Source organism: Haliotis rufescens, unplaced genomic scaffold (genome assembly GCF_023055435.1).
Source record: "Haliotis rufescens isolate VD_foot unplaced genomic scaffold, xgHalRufe1.0.p SCAF_6, whole genome shotgun sequence".
NCBI classification, from domain to species: domain Eukaryota; kingdom Metazoa; phylum Mollusca; class Gastropoda; order Lepetellida; family Haliotidae; genus Haliotis; species Haliotis rufescens.
The window spans coordinates 47,377,587-47,392,269 of record NW_025964334.1 but is presented as its reverse complement, the minus strand read 5'-3'; the positions used below and the strand labels follow the sequence as shown (position 1 = coordinate 47,392,269).

The 14,683-nt window shown below is 42.4% G+C and overlaps 1 protein-coding gene across 7 annotated transcripts in view; it reads right to left on the bottom strand.

Moving 5' to 3' along the window:
- LOC124146934 (ras and EF-hand domain-containing protein-like) overlaps positions 1–14,683 on the bottom strand; it is a 64,616-nt gene that overhangs the window by 24,707 nt on the left and 25,226 nt on the right. For 6 of the 7 annotated variants that reach the window (XM_046517504.2, XM_046517505.2, XM_046517503.2 and 3 more), the window contains exon 2: positions 9,865–10,292. In XM_046517504.2, coding sequence (XP_046373460.2) covers positions 9,865–10,205 — 341 coding nt within the window. In that variant the 5' untranslated portion in view covers positions 10,206–10,292. Of the gene's footprint in view, positions 1–4,770; positions 6,713–9,864; positions 10,293–14,683 lie in introns of those variants that run through there. The other variant, XM_046517508.2, reaches the window with a different exon arrangement.

Below are 14,683 nucleotides of genomic sequence, written 5' to 3'. Positions count from 1 at the left end.
AAAAAACAAGGATTATAATCGGGACAAAACAGGGATTCGAACATAAGACCAGTGAATCCTGATACTGCTAAGGGGCGTAACTCTCTACTGTACGTGTTAGCTCTATAATGTATATGTACATAAGGGCGGTAGTTTGCAGGCCTTTTCAAAAGTTCAAGATCCATGGGTAATACATTCACAACGGTATCCATACTTAGGAAGGGATACTTTCTCGGGGGATTGTCAGAGGGCCTTGACGTAGTAATTAAACTATTTTATGTTCCGTGACTGACACATTGGCCTTAACATAAAGCGGCTTGCCTAATCCGTAGAAGTTGATCGTCTACCGTGTTTTCGTTTAAAAACGTTTACGGTATTGTACACTGGGATCGAAAGGGAATGGCCCTTAATCGACAGTCGTGTTGATATGGCCTAAAATAAATCACGCGTACACATTAATGTTAGAGAATACTGCTGTATAAGAGCGGTGACGAAAGGTAGGGGTGGTTGGGGGGTCTTTACCATCTCGTACTGACCTATATCCTGTCGTTTACACATACAATGTACGATTACCCTCGACTGCGTATTTGACAATGGCGGATGGGACAGAAACCCCGAGTTATACAACATTGGAACAATAACGTGAGTGAGTGAGTGAGTTGGGTTTAACGCCGCTTTTAACAGTATTCCAGTTATATCACGGCGTGTCAGCTTAATGTGGGAGGAAAGCCCGAAGTGATGCAGGTCTCAGACGTTTACCACTTCGGTGAAACCCACGAGCACGGGTATGGTTCGAACCCACAATCATAGGTTTCTGGCGTGCCCAAGGGACGCAACTCTGCACAGCGAATCGCGGCGCCTTAGACGACTGGGCCACCTGTGCCCCATGAACTATAATGTGAACTATATTTGTCGGATGCGTCACGGTACGAGTATTGCATACAACGTGGCATTTCCACGTGACAATATATTGTAACGGAGCGTCGCGATACTGAACTTAGTTATCGACCTCGGCCCTTTCCGTGCTAACTTGATACCTCTTTAGTCTGTTCAAAAGTATGTAGCGGAAATCATTAGATTCATATCTTATATTCGTATCATACATGTGCCCCACGTGTCGATGTTCCTATACAGTAACACCTCGTCATTGCGGACCCGATTAGACCGGAAATATTACAATCGGGGCGATAATTCTTCGGATCGTTTACTTAAGAATTGACTTTCACTTTGTGTGTGTTCATTGGAGTATGAACCTTCATAGAGTGAGGGCCAAACTGTATGAACGTCGGAGATTGCGACAATCAGTTCCTTACAGCCAATTACCCTGAGAATAGCCACCGTTTTAAAGACACATGAACATACCCTCGAACATAGGATACACCTGTGCAGTTAGACTAACGCTTAGTCGCTGAAAATATATAATTGTAATAGAGACAAGCCGTTACATTTAAATGGAAAAGAAGCCTCAGTGAAACTCCGTGAACCTGTGGAAAATCTAGACTTGCTTCAGTTAGGGCTATAGCATTGCATCAGTTTCAACTAAGCACGGGACATCGCTGTAGGGCTTACATTGGTCACTCAGGGATAGGCTGTGTCCGAGTTATAAACGCATCTACTTGCCGCGCCTCCAACCTGTTTAAACCTTATACATGCTCATGTCATGTGTGAAGCCATATGCTAATGCCTGGGGTTGTTTAATGTATGGTTGAATGGGCACAAGAGATACGGTTGCGGTTTGCTTTAGTGGGTCAAACCAATTAGATGAATGTATCTGGTGAACATTTACTGTTTCGGATCACGGGTTTACTTACGTCTTGTTAATGTAATGACTAAGCTGCTATACAGAGGTTTGTGCGGCGATTATCCGTTTACGTGATCTTTGTGGCTTGCCATCGTGGAATGTCTGTGAATGTTGATACAACTATCACAACACTGTGGAACTATTAGAAAAATACAAGCGTTTGTCGAAAAAGGATAAAAGAAATCATTCTCTTTGATCCATAGACCGTGGATGGTTGATTAAAAAGTATTGAACTAACAGACCTCGGCAGGAATTGGATGATTACACGAGAAGAATTAAATATGTGGGTAATTAACTGTTACAATATTAATTGTCACACAGCTGTCAACAAAATAGTTAAACCCAGTAAACATTATGCCAGTGAACATATTATCAGAAATTATGCTGTCGTGTGAATAGCGAAGTTATGAATAATACCTACTCACTACAAAGACGCAAGTCACAACACAGATATGTAGAATCTAATATGTACGCATTAGTGACAGTAACAAAGATATTAATATTGACTTTAAATGGCATGCAGAGTGCAGATGCATTCTCTTTTACTGCGTTAAATTAAACAGATACTTACTGTGAACTCATACCATTTAAAATAGAGAACATATTTCAACGTTCGTTAACATAGGAGCAATTTTATTTCACAATTACGTACTACGAGTAATGATGACATTGATTTATGTAAATACAGTAAAAAATCTGGATTTCGTGAACCTAGTCATCATTGTAACTGCCTACGTAGTTAATCTTCATATATAGCCACTCAGCATGGTACCACCTAGCGCAGAGATGCCCCGCAGGTGGTGTACTTCAACTGTGTGAAATCTCATGTGTCATTTCTCAAGGTTTCACAAAGAAATGTGCCTATTACGCCATGACGAAGCTTTTTCTATTGAAGCAAAAACCCTATCTTTGCATGTCTGCACTAATTGTCACGTTATGTAATAAGCGATGCTCAAGCATATCTCCTTGTCAGCTACTATTATTTATTTATCTATTACATAACACTACTCGTTAGACCTTCGATCTATTGTTCAGACATTTCTTGATAAAATATTAGATAAACAATGGACATTTATGTAAGACCATATATACTACTCATAAGAAGTTAAAGAACACCAGATTATTTCATATTACTGTAGTTAACCTGTCATACCATGACAGATCAATCATGACAATATGAAAAAAACATGGTACCATCAACTTCTTTTAAGTAATATATATCTGATATCTGTTAAGTATTTAACGTTTGCATTGAAGTGTATCAGTAGGTTTTCTGTGCTCGTGAAACATTTTACCCATTTAGACAGATTTGTTTAGATTATGGTGACATTCAATGGACAGTCACGTGATAGGATCTCAGCTGAGCATCTGATTTACGTATGGTTTGCAACAGAATTGTTGTTTTTTTAATTGTGTTTTCGGAGTCTTTTCCCTCCATTTACATTATGGGGTATAAACATGTTCGAAAACTGACCCCCTCCAATTTGACCCCACGCATATACATAACAGTATACAACCATTAAAACCATTGCAAAACATGAATGTCCCCAGGGCCCTATGGCTGGTCAAACAGGTTTCGGCTACTTCATAAGTAATGTTGTACATTGAACAAGTAACAGTTCTTTAACACGTGTTAATTAATACGACTTGGTCAATGGCGGAATTTTCTTAAAGACAGTATTGACAAAACCCAGCAGGGTTAACGTTGGGTTAGCAGTTCCTTCTAAAACATCCCTTTATTACTAGTTGTTTTAGTGCAGTCCTAGACTAACGCTAAGGCTCTGAAAATATATTACTTTGAATAAAACAAACAACTACATATACAATCGAAAGGGGCCTCAGTGAGATTCAGAACCTGAGGTAAATCTAGACTTGCTTAATTTAGGATTACAGTCATGGCTGGGAGGAAGGGACCCCTTTTACTCGCTTGTAGACCCATCAGCGATACCCTGAAAGGGAAATTGTTCCACGACCATGCGTCCTTTGCCAGTCTAGATTTAGACGTTTAATCAGTGCCATGTTTGAAACTGAGACATTTGTCTGAAACTTTGTCTGAATAAATATGGTAATTGTTAACACTTTGATTGATATATATCATAAATTGTCATTTGATATTGTAAAAAAAAAGGTTTTAGGGGCTTGCCTCAAACTCCCTAGGACTGCCATCTTGCCGGGGTCAAGTCCAAATGGACATAGCTGTTTGACCACGGACCTATATGTGGTTTGACTAATGAGTTGGGTAATATCGAGGCAATAGTTGTTTTATACCGAGGCGATATGATTTGAGACAAGAAACGTTAACTGATGGATGTATCGTGGATATATATGGCTTTGTTGGCCATATGGATCATTTGTTATAATTAACACATGCAACATTTCTTAGCAGATCTTGACCCGTCGGAGCTCAAACTTAACGGCTAATCTGATGTCATCGGGCAAATGTCATTACGACCTTAGAACGTATCAGTAGCACATAACACAGTAAGCCATGTGCAGATGACAGGTGATAAATAAAACAAATTATCGAATGTTCAGGTATAAATTACAATTTGGTTATAGCTACCGAGCGAAAACGGAACCAACTGGCGAAAACGGAAAGGTCACGTCGACAAAACGGTTACTATTGCAAAGCAAAAATGGCACCTTAATTTTCGCTTTGTTTTTCCAAACAAGCAATACATTGAATTATACCTACAGGTTCGGATGCAGACACAAATGATTAATGTTGATTGCCATGTGTACATTAGAAATTATCCTCAACTCCAACTCTTTCGCCGACACTGATTGGAAGACGGAGCTAGAAATATTTAAAAGCATCACATACTTTGAAGATGCAACAACGTGTTTTAAAATTAAAAGCAAAAAAAAGCGACAGCACAATAAAACATATGGCCAAAACCCAATCAGCGGTCAAGTAGGGTCGTTGAATCTGTGACCGATGGTTTTGATACATTCTGACAGAAAAGGCTCAACATGATCTCTCTACCCACCTAGTCTCCGAGAAGACACCCACATCAAGATCCTCCGGGGATAGGTTTATGTATGCCCTGTTGTCCGTCCAATTTGTATGTCCTTGTGATATGCGCCTTTTTGTGGGGGTCGAACTTTTATTGTCCGCTATTTCAAATCTCAAGTCCTCTAGAGTTATATGCCCTTTGTTATCGTGGTCCAAGGCGTCGAATATGATGTCCAGTTCGTCCGACGAAAGACGCAATACTTGGGAGATGTCTGCTAGTTGTTCCTTTGTAATGGATTGGTTCAGATCGTGAAGGTTCAAAGCACCACACAACTTATTTATTTCCGGCGAGACTGGCTCATGTGCCATCCCAGAAGATCAGGTCATTCAAACGGCTGTTGTCTGCTTCCCTCAGCCTCGTGTGTGTCATTCCGCTTGAAAAAGTAAACTCCAGATTTAGTTACTATCTGCCATGTTAAGCCAAGGCCGGTCTGGTGAAATTAATACAAGAGTTTTGTCCCAAATTAATATCTACACAATATGCAATATCTCCAAGCTAGCGACGTTGTTGCCGTGCACACCCGTGAATGAAGGTCAAAAATCGTTCATGAGATCGATTTAACAGACAGCAAACAGTTCTTCAGTATGTCTATTGACAAGGGCACGATTCAGCTTGACTGTATTCTATCAAAAACTCTCGAAGTCTGACTCAAGATCGAGGTCAGGTCGAACGAGAATAGCTTACACCTTGAAGGCAAACACTGTAGACAGACGACACCACTTGTGAACGTCCATAATTTTTATGGCTCGTTCAGTCTCTTTTCTTAATAACACAACACAGACTGTAAGTTATAAATCTGAGTTATAACACAGCACGTGGATGTACGGTTATAACAAACCGAGTTCAACCGTTAAACCAAATGCTGAGCTTGTGTATGACAAGGGGTCCGTTCTGTATGTTCCAAATGGTCCGTCACTCGCGATTATTCCCTGTCGCTTTCAACTTGTTCCCGTTTGTTTCCTTTCCCTTCTTGTCGACAAGTCCTGTTTCTTCCAGTATGAGTGAACTCAGGAAACATGTGAATGTCTACATGGGCACGTAACGCCACATCCGACAAGCTTCAGGTCACCGGTTACTGCAACAGGTCCCGTCAGGAGGCTGTGTAAAGATGCGAGGCGAGGCCGATAGCTGATGTTTAAACCCTCTAATCTGTCCTTCAATCCCCAATCAGAGACACAAGCTCATACCGACACGGTTCACTAACGACGTAACAGTCCCAATGTCAACACCTTGTTGTGCGGCTTTGTGTGCGCCTCAGCGTCACAGCTCTATCTTCATTGACAGTCAGACTCCCGCGACGAAGAAAGTTTTGCTCACAGGACAATGCGAAGTGGCTATTGTTCCGAATGGCAGTTCATCCGACACCCTGGTTTGTTTCGTCAGTTCACAAGTCCTTTTAACGAGGATGGTGATCGTCCACATATTATCACCAATGTTTTCCTAATGATTTAGACGCTCCCACAAACGTCCTAGAATCACATGTCTTGCAGACATATCTATAATTAACTGTTAATGACCCCAGGAGATAAGACTAGATAACGCAGGGTTGCAAAATGGTACACTGTACAAAGTTCTCCTTGAAAATTATTCCGTGAAATCTTGCTGAAGGAGATATTCATTCCGTGTGTTAATATTCCTGGCACAGAACGACTCATAAATGCATGTTCCGGCTAGTAGCATCGGCTGCCGTTGATGCAGAAGGTAAGTAGAACAACGACTATTTCTGGTTTAGATCCGGGTGTACATCCAGAGGTATGTCCACGTCTTGTGACTGCCAGGGTGACATCTCACAACAAGAGCCACGCCACAACAATATGAAGGAACGGATACCTATAAAATTGACATATACTCGAGATGGTGTTTCAGGTTTGCCAGTTCTATTGTAGTGATGTTAAAATTCCAATACGATGGCAACAGGTGGGAGATTCATACGCCATATATTTCGATCACGGAGGCTATCCGTCAACAAAGTGCGAGCACGGGGCAGAACATGCTGCATTGTTGTTCCGGGAGAGGTTACAGGAAAGAGGAAGATAAAATCATTTATTGACGTTGAAATGTCCCAGTTTGAAGTGAACGGAACCGACATTCTGTCTACAGTTCAGTGCATATGACAACCAACATACACTGGCAATGTACGTTATTGATTGTTCTCGATATCCGACAGAGCATATGAAATACACGATTGGCTCCATTTGCTGATAACTAGCAGCTAGAGCCTATGTCAGCAATCCAGATCTTCGAAATATCCAGACCTTCGAGTTAAGGGGGTTCGAGATAGGATTTAGGCAAGTCGTAATTCAATCACAGAAGGTTGGGGATTACAAACAAAGACAAGAAGAATGAATTCTTTTATGACTAGGAAACCATGCTAACAAGTCCTTCATGGTTACAAGGGCTTCCAGATGACTAGGGGTGCAGGATAACAAGACCACAAAGATAACAAGCACTTCCTAATGACTTTTGGGCGGTCGGGTAACCTAGTGTTTAAAAGCGCTCGCTCGTCACACCGACGACCCGGGTTCGATTCCCGATATGGGTACAATGTGTGAAGCCCAATTCTGGTGACCCCCGCCGTGATATTGCTGGAATATTGCTAAAAGCGGCGTAAAACCTCACTCACTCGTAATGACTAGTGAGCCTTGTTTACATGACCTTCCTGATAACAACGACGTCTTGATGAATCGGGACTCGGGATAGCAATGGGCTACCCAGGACAAGGGACCAAAGACAACATGTATTTATCAACGACTAGGGCGCCATGATAACGTGTTTAGAGACGACTAGGGCGTCATGATAACATGTATTTATCAACGACTAGGGCGCCATGATAACATCTGTTTAGAGACGACTAGGGCGCCATGATAACGTGTTTAGAGACGACTAGGACGCCATGATAACGTGTTTAGAGACGACTAGGGCGCCATGATAAAATGTGTTTAGAGACGACTAGGGCGCCATGATAACACGTGTTTAGAGACGACTAGGGCGCCAAGATGAAAAGTGGTTTCCGAAGACTAGGCCGCTAAGATAACAAGCGTTTACCGACGATTAGTACGCCAAGAAAACGAGTGTTTACCTACGACTACATACTGAGGAGGGAGGATAACAGTTCCTTCTGGACAGCAAGCGTTAACCGATGACCAGAATGACAGCATAACAAAACCTTCGAAATAACACAGACGTCAATGTAGCAAGATATTATCAATGGAACCAGTGACGCCACAAGGCGTATATTAACTTAGAGTCCATATTACCAAAACCATCTCAGTTCTAAGGTGATCGTAACACCCATAATTTAACGTAAGCTCACGATATGCGGAGTCTTCGTTGTAATTTTTCTGATCTATTCTTGGATTTGGGGAATTTCAAGAGTATGAACTATATAACGAGTCAAGGACGACTGCAGGTAAAGATGGACTGAACAATACTTAAGTCGTATGTTTGAGTAACAATTGATAAGGAGTGAACTCACAAAAAGACTGGTCTTAACTTTGGTGCAACTGTTTGTGTTGACGGACTATGGATCATTATCGGGACCAAACTGTAATTCAACCCCGCAACCAGCAGATTCTGGTTCGGATAGGGGACGCAACTCGCTCAGACCACGGGTTTATCGTGCCATATAATGTACATGCATTGTGGATACATACGCCGATGAAAAGAAATTGGGGAACAGCGTATCACAATAATTGGTGACGATTCCGCACAACGTCTTACAGTCGATTCCAAAACAGCATACCGTAATGGATGAAATACACTCTCGTATTGTTAAATTACGCTTCCAAATTCATTGATATTTGGTTTGTGTAGGTTTAATACATGCAGCGGTAATTTAATCACAACATGCAGTCTTTGAATTTATGAACCTTACAATAGTGGCGGCCTCGCGCACTCCACGGCCTTCACGACTACAACAACAGCGTACAGCGTTATATCAACGGTTCTACTTATGACGGGGTCGGTCGGGTAGCCTAGTGGTTAAAGCGTTCGCTCCTGACGTCGAAGACCCGGGTTCGATTCCCGACATGGGTAGAATGTGTGAAGCCCATTTCTGGTGTCCCCCGCCGTGATATTGCTGGAATATTGCTAAAAGCGGCGTAAAACCACACTTACTCACTCATTCACTCACTACTTATGACGACGCCATTGAGCTGCCAGACCTTATTGTAAGTGTGCACCAAGAGGATGTATTGACAGCGTGGAGCATTAAACTTAACCTGTGTATATTACAGTACATCAACACATTCAAGGTCACGCCACGTCACATGAATATGACAAATGTTTATAAATATTTATTAAAGCACCTGTACTATTTTAATTTATGAGAAAGGAAAGCTATATGCCAGCTGATGCAGATAGAATGTCACACAAGTATAATTTATTATCTACCACAGCTGTTGAAATTCATCCTGATAAGCAGCCAATGTTTTTGTTTCAAACAAAAGAAGCCTGTGTGAATTGGTGTTTTTGCAGAGCGACATGTGCTGTGGGTACGGTGTGCTCTGTGAAAGTGAGTGGACATTGACACACGGCCAGCAACATCTAAACAGCTTCACAGTACCCCGGGGATCTATCAAACCAGTGGACGATGGTGCGAACATCGATCTTTTTAAAACAATAATCTGTTCCCGAAACAGCTGGAAATATATTAAAAAGCTTTACACAAAAATAATAAATCGTTTACCTGACATATAGATGTTCTGGGGAAATATGTTGTGGATAAGACATTGATGCAAAAAGATATGAAGCAAACATCCCAGTAAAGACACGCACACGCACGCGCACGCGCACACACACACACACGCACACACACGCACATGCACATGCACATGCACACGCACATGCACGCGCACGCGCACACGCACGCGCACACACGCACATGCATACGCACATGCACATGCACGCACGCACAAACGGACACACACACTCAAAATCATCACTCAGACCAAGTCACCCAAAGACCAAGGTTAAGAGAGAGAATTTGAGGAACGAGTTAAAGTAAATTTCTTGAAACGTTTGTCGATAGGTGAAATAGAAAAGAAATATTTCAATTTGCTTGCTTACCTTGAAATAGCTCTAAGTCCTTCGTCCAGTATGCCCACAAAGTCATCCTCTTGATCAATGATCTTGTCATCTGAATTCTGACTCTTCAAACGTTCCCGCATCTTAACTCGACTCTTCGTCTGGAGGGCCTCGCCGATTTCCGTGAACCCTCGGGCGAACTCCTCGACACTGATTCGGCCATCTCCGTCTTTGTCGAGCTGACTGAAGACATCGACTAGTTCGTCTTTCGATAGTTCGGAACACACGGCCTGGAGCTCGTTCTGGTCGATGTAGCCGGACCCATCCAAGTCGCAAGCCCGAAACAGTTGGCCCAGTTTGGACTCAGCCTCGCTTTGGTCCATCGGAGGCGATTCTCAATCCAGTTGGCGCTGAATCGATCGTTGTCTCTAATATGGTTGGTTTGCGTGGTGTGCGATGACTATGCTACTCTGAAATGAAATATTAAATACATTTAATAAAATAAAACAGCGTAACGGAAATGTCAGATACATTTAATCGAAACCACATTAAACGTAGTAACCTCAAAATCATATACAGTGGATCTGGTAGACAACGTTCTGAATACAATCGTTCGGATTGACGAATACAAGACGAGTGATTGAGTGAGTCTTTGTATGGAGCTTTGTATGCATATGAACGTTCCCAACATATCGCCCAGAAATCGAAGTCTCCGGACGGACGGGGCTTCACTGTAACTAATTTAGACACCACAGGGTCAAGAACGCCGTGACTTGACCGAAATACTGTTCAAGACAGCGTTAACTTAACCCACACACTCAAGGAAAAGTAAACAGTATCTTTCATGTTAGAAGATTAACGACACTGCTACTTTGCCTGAGTGATCGGGGTGGGTTTAACATAGCTTTGAACAGTATTTCAGCAGGGTCACGGTGTCCCTGTTTCTGGAAGAAAACAAAATACTGCTCACCATGAAGCACAACCGTAAACATACAAAGCATATATACTACCTAAAAGAAAGTAAAAGGACACCCGATTCTTTAATTATTACTATACTTGATCTGCCATGCTCTGATATTAACTACAGTAATATGAAATAATTGGGTGTTCTTTAACTTCTTTTGAGTAGTATACCAACAAACCATACACATACGAACCGTTTTCATGTGAAGTAGCTCAAGTAAGAGCAGCTTGCAAAGTCTATCCAATCTGTAAACATTTTTCCTGATACTACAGTTTCGATTCTCGATCTGTGTTTTACATTTCTTATCTCTATGCGTCGCAAAATATAAAACAAAAAGATAGAAATCATGACAGATTGTGTTTTTCCAATTTTAACTTATAGCTGTCACGGAAAGTTAGAATCACAGAACTCTGTTCTTTGAAGGTCATTTGTCGTAGGCGAGTTTCGCCGACTCCAGCACACTGATGCTATAATTACTGCACGCAATGGTGACAAAGAAGGGTGCCGATGACGGTCAGATGTTATTTTTTCTTCTCAGTTAGTGCTGCATCGTGGGCATTGAATGTCCTTGGCCTTTAGACGTTGTGGTGAAAGTTTAGAAACTTTTAGTTTACCTATATTTATTTGTTCATGACTGTTGTCGTTTTTGTGATCGAGCGAGTTACGAAATGAGTAAACGCTTGTTAATTATGTACAAGTAGTCGGAATCGTACGAGAGAGCTGTTTTTGGTTATGGAAAAGGTTTTGGCGTTTTTATTGAACTTTAGCTTCAGGGAGGGGCACTTATCAAATCTTAGTTCTCGCTACCGCTGAGCAAAGCACTTGGGACATCCGGTCACGCCAGAACGACCTTTCGCGAACTTTGATCGGCCAGTGACATGAATAACAAGAAGTTGACATTAACCAGTCAGAAAACAGCTTTCTCGAGCTTTACGACACGAGTTGCAGACTACGCTTTGGAGAATATCGATTCAAAATTTGTGAAAAGTTAACAAACGATAATTTCTGGAATGTCTAATAGATGGCCGAGAATGTATTTGCGGTACTCCCCACGAGCTATGGAAAGCCTCTTCCGTTTCAAATGTTTATTCTGTTGAAGCGAGAGATAAGACGCATTCGTGACCAACTCGTGTTATTCCGGGACAAGCCGAATAGCGACTTGTGCCCCTCTCGTGGCCATTTTTTGCGACTGGGTTCCGTCTAAGCGCAAACGGGCATAACTGAAAGAATTGTCAACTCGTTGCGTAATGATTCACGTATATTTCCCCATATGTCATATATATTCCAGATGCTATTTAAGACACATCGGGACTTAAGGTTTTATACAGTATGATTGAACACATTTAACTGTATGTTGGGTAGATGTTTAGATGCAAGAGATATCTAAAATCAAACAGTATTCCTGAGGGATTCTTTGAAGGTAGTACTTGAGGTCACACGCTCATTTTGATTGGTTTGTCGTATTTTCGCACATTACATTTATCGATAGAGGGACGAATCTTCTTGCAGGTTACGGAAAGGGGCGAGTGGTGACGAATGAGATAAGACGATGACTTTGACGGAATCAGTCGTTGAGCCCGTACCTGTCGTTCGGAATACCTCGTGTTCACCACTTCGAGGTTGCATGATTACCCAACACATTCCGAATGTCACTTTCCTGATCTGATAAGTGACGTTCTGATTGGTCGGATGAAAGGTGTTCTGAAGTGACCCGTAATGGAATATCAGATCTTTGTTTGGCGGTGGCAGTTGAGATCTGAATTTAATGAGATCGCCGAACACAGTCACCCATGCAACTGCTCTCCGCGACCAACGTCGCTTAATTTCACCTGATTTGTTCAGTGAGGAAAAAAATAAATCGAGCCACTTTAACAAGAGGCGACTACACCCGTTAGCAGACGACCAGGCAGCGTGTGGCATGGCTTCGATTACATTACATTCTATTCTGAGTGGGAGTATTTGACTATTAATGTCACTTGGGCGTTTATTAGAAATGATATATTGTCTGTGTATTGACCCCTTCATACACACAGCCGAGTCACCGGACAATAGAAGTTCTCCCTGTAGGTCTCTGGTGCACTGTATCAATTACATACATCAATGACTAAGATGCTAGACTATTAAAATATTCAGCCGAGATATTAAGTGCCACTACAATGTTGTTTTGAGAATAATATCGGGTCCAGAAGGTTACCAGTATTGATTTGCATGTCAATACTTAGTACATGACATAGCGGTAATGAGAATCTGTTCTGAGCTTGAAGACATTTTACAACAAATATACTGGAAACAAATACATTCATCACCAAATTATTAATGCGTGTGCAATCCCCGATCCACAAACCTATGCGAGTTACTATGCATTTGGATTTTGACCAAATATCTTATAAATCTTACATTAATAGGAAACTGACTGCACTGATTTACTAAATTTTAGTTTTTTAAATGAAGTTATAATAATCTGATGTAAAAAAATGATAAGAATTGTAAAAAGTTGATACAGTGAAACCATATGAGTCTTGAAACTCGTGCATGTCTCACTCTGAAATCCCTGCCTGTCTTGCTCTGAAATCCCTGCCTGTCTCATTCTGTAATCCCTGCCTGTCTCATTCTGATATCCCTGCCTGTCTTACTCTGATATCCCTGTCTGTCTTACTCTGATATCCCTGCCTGTCTCACTCTGACATCCCTGCCTGTCTTACTCTGAAATCCCTGCCTGTCTTGCTCTGATATCCCTGCCTGTCTTACTCTGACATCCCTGCCTGTCTCACTCTGAAATCCCTGCCTGTCTCACTCTTAAATCCCTGCCTGTCTCATTCTGATATCCCTGCCTGTCTTACTCTGATATCCCTGTCTGTCTTACTCTGATATCCCTGCCTGTCTCACTCTGACATCCCTGCCTGTCTCACTCTGAAATCCCTGCCTGTCTTGCTCTGATATCCCTGCCTGTCTTGCTCTGATATCCCTGCCTGTCTTACTCTGATATCCCTGCCTGTCTCACTCTGACATCCCTGCCTGTCTCACTCTGACATCCCTGCCCGTCTTACTCTGATATCCCTGCCTGTCTCACTCTGATATCCCTGTCTGTCTTACTCTGATATCCCTGCCTGTCTTACTCTGATATCCCTGCCTGTCTCACTCTGAAATCCCTGCCTGTCTCACTCTGAAATCCCTGCCTGTCTTGCTCTGATATCCCTGTCTGTCTTACTCTGATATCCCTGCCTGTCTTACTCTGATATCCCTGCCTGTCTCACTCTGACATCCCTGCCTGTCTCACTCTGATATCCCTGTCTGTCTTACTCTGATATCCCTGCCTGTCTTACTCTGATATCCCTGCCTGTCTCACTCTGACATCCCTGCCTGTCTCACTCTGATATCCCTGTCTGTCTTACTCTGATATCCCTGCCTGTCTTACTCTGATATCCCTGTCTGTCTTACTCTGATATCCCTGCCTGTCTTACTCTGATATCCCTGCCTGTCTCACTCTGATATCCCTGTCTGTCTTACTCTGATATCCCTGTCTGTCTCACTCTGAAATCCCTGCCTGTCTCACTCTGATATCCCTGCCTGTCTCACTCTGATATCCCTGTCTGTCTTACTCTGATATCCCTGCCTGTCTTACTCTGATATCCCTGCCTGTCTCACTCTGAAATCCCTGCCTGTCTTGCTCTGATATCCCTGCCTGTCTTACTCTGATATCCCTGTCTGTCTCACTCTGACATCCCTGCCCGTCTTGCTCTTAAATCCCTATCCGTCTTACTCTGAAATCCCTGCCTGTCTTACTCTGAAATCCCTGTCTGTCTCACTTTGACATCCCTGTCTGTCTCACTTTGACATCCCTGTCTGTCTCACTCTGACATCCCTGCCTGTCTCACTCTGACATCCCTGCCTGTCTCA